General features: G+C 33.3%; 1 protein-coding gene across 1 annotated transcript in view; it reads left to right on the forward strand.

Moving 5' to 3' along the window:
• MORC1 (MORC family CW-type zinc finger 1) overlaps window positions 1–2,102 on the forward strand; it is a 292,206-nt gene that overhangs the window by 164,537 nt on the left and 125,567 nt on the right. The window contains exon 15 of the mRNA XM_006873316.1: window positions 1,739–1,867. Within this exon, the coding sequence (XP_006873378.1) occupies window positions 1,739–1,867 (129 nt within the window). The remainder of the gene's footprint in view (window positions 1–1,738; window positions 1,868–2,102) is intronic.

Consider the following 2,102-nt stretch of genomic DNA (forward strand, 5'->3'; position numbering starts at 1 on the left):
TGGAATTTCCCACAAACTTTTTGAAGCCCCTTGGTACATGACCATGTATCTGTAGGGAAAATTACCAGTTTGCTAGATCAAAGGGTAAGAAATACACTTTCTAGTGGCTCTCCATGATAAGTGCTATTTATAGGCTTTAAAGGAAATACAAACTCTAGAGCTGTGTATGGCATAAAAAATAAGAACTGGAAGAAGGAAACCAGACATTAAAAATAAAGGTAAAAATAAACACTTTTTTTTTTTTTTTTGCAAAATCATATGTATGAATAATTTTAATGATGTCTTTTATATTTAAGCAGTACAGTTCCTCATAGGAATGTTTAGGGAGGGTGTTTTTTAAATGTCAGCATGTTTTATTGCAACAATACAAAGTGTATTTTTTATTAAGTAACTGATAATGTTTTAATTATTCTAAAAATATTTCCCATAATTATTATATTGGAGATATTTCAGGTTATTTCCAGACCAGCATAATAGAGTAAATATTACAAAAAATCTAGTGATATGAATTTTTTTCCTAGTACATATTTAAGTTATGTTTACATTACACTATAAACATGAAACTATAATTAAACATATATACTTTAAAGTGTGCAATAGTGTGGTGTAGTGAATTGTTTAATGTCTCTTTTAGTCTTAGTCTTTATAATGCCCACAAAGTGACTCTTTTTTTCTGATGGGTCTGAGTAAGAGAAGGTGGAGAAAATACTGTGGTTGTAAACAGTGTTTATTGTAATTGTGAAAACTTGCCACTGTAACATGGGTTTTAGATAAGCCATCTCAGAAGCAGGAGAGGGGATCTCACTACTAACAAAGAAGAAGAGCCAGGAGGGGATTGTTGGACCCCAAGATTCCTGTGCATTGAATCTTCTTGATCTAGGAACAGAAAGTTGTGCCACCAAAGGAGTGGCAAAGGAGCAGCAGTAACAGAACCAAGAACCAGTGCGCAAGACAGAGCAGTGAACTTCCTAGCTGACAGCAAGTAAAACTGAGTGATGTTTTGACAGGAGGTTTATTTGTAGAATGGGGTGCCCCCAGACTCTTAAGTGGTAGATCTAGAGTTGAATGTCTTCCGGCTAAAGTTTCGGATGAAATGGTGTGTCCAGTGGACATTTATCAGCAGCTGACTGGAATAACTGTGCCCTGAGCATTTTGGCCCCCAAATTGTAACCTGTTAACTTCCCTATTAAACCCTATAACTCTTAAGTACAGAATCTGAGTTCTGTGTGGCCATTAAAATGAATTATCAAACTCAGCTGAGGACTAGAGAAGGTTGTGGAAGGAGGGCTTGGTGCTTCATACTTTTTACAAATATGAAAACAATTCCTATGAAAGTATTATGAAAAAAAATTGAAATACTGTGAGGATTACCAAAATATGACACAGAGGAATGAAATGAGCACATGCTGTAGGAAAAATTGGCACCTTAAAAATAAAATTAGCCTTGCTCATTGAAGGACTGCCACAAACTTTCAATTTGTAAAAAAAAAAATGCCTGTCTGTGAAGTGCCATAAGGTGAAGACAATAAGACAAGCCATGCTTGTATATAATTTGGAAAATACAAAAACATATAAAGCAGAAAATAAATTTCAAAAATCTCACTACTCAGTGATAAAATCATATTTCTGTATTTGAGATACATTTTACACATGTATTTATATTCAAATTTTGTTAATCATCTTGATTTTATTGATCTAATTTTATGTCATTATTTTTATTTGTGTTCTTTTTTGTAAGGTAATAGAAATCTATCATTATTTTGGAATGAATTTAGATGCCAAAATAGTAAGGATGTGGAGAAATCTTTAGACTTGGTTCGGTATCAAAGAAGACAAGCCATGACCATCCCATTCCTCATCCAGTGTGGTGAGTGATGAATTCTACTACAATTAGTAAACATTTAGTGATATAATAAATATGTAAGTGTGCATTGTGTTAAGTACAGATAGGAGAGGGGAGATGTGTAAAGATGAGTTAGACGTAATTATTGCTTTTCAAAGTAGTAACAGGGAAAAGCTTAAGATAAGTGTAACAATCATTGAACTAAAGGGGAAATAAGGTAAATGTTATAAAAGAGGCACAAAGTTCTTTGAACATTCAA

The sequence above is a fragment of the Chrysochloris asiatica genome, unplaced genomic scaffold, assembly GCF_000296735.1.
Source record: "Chrysochloris asiatica unplaced genomic scaffold, ChrAsi1.0 scaffold00236, whole genome shotgun sequence".
Taxonomy (NCBI): domain Eukaryota; kingdom Metazoa; phylum Chordata; class Mammalia; order Afrosoricida; family Chrysochloridae; genus Chrysochloris; species Chrysochloris asiatica.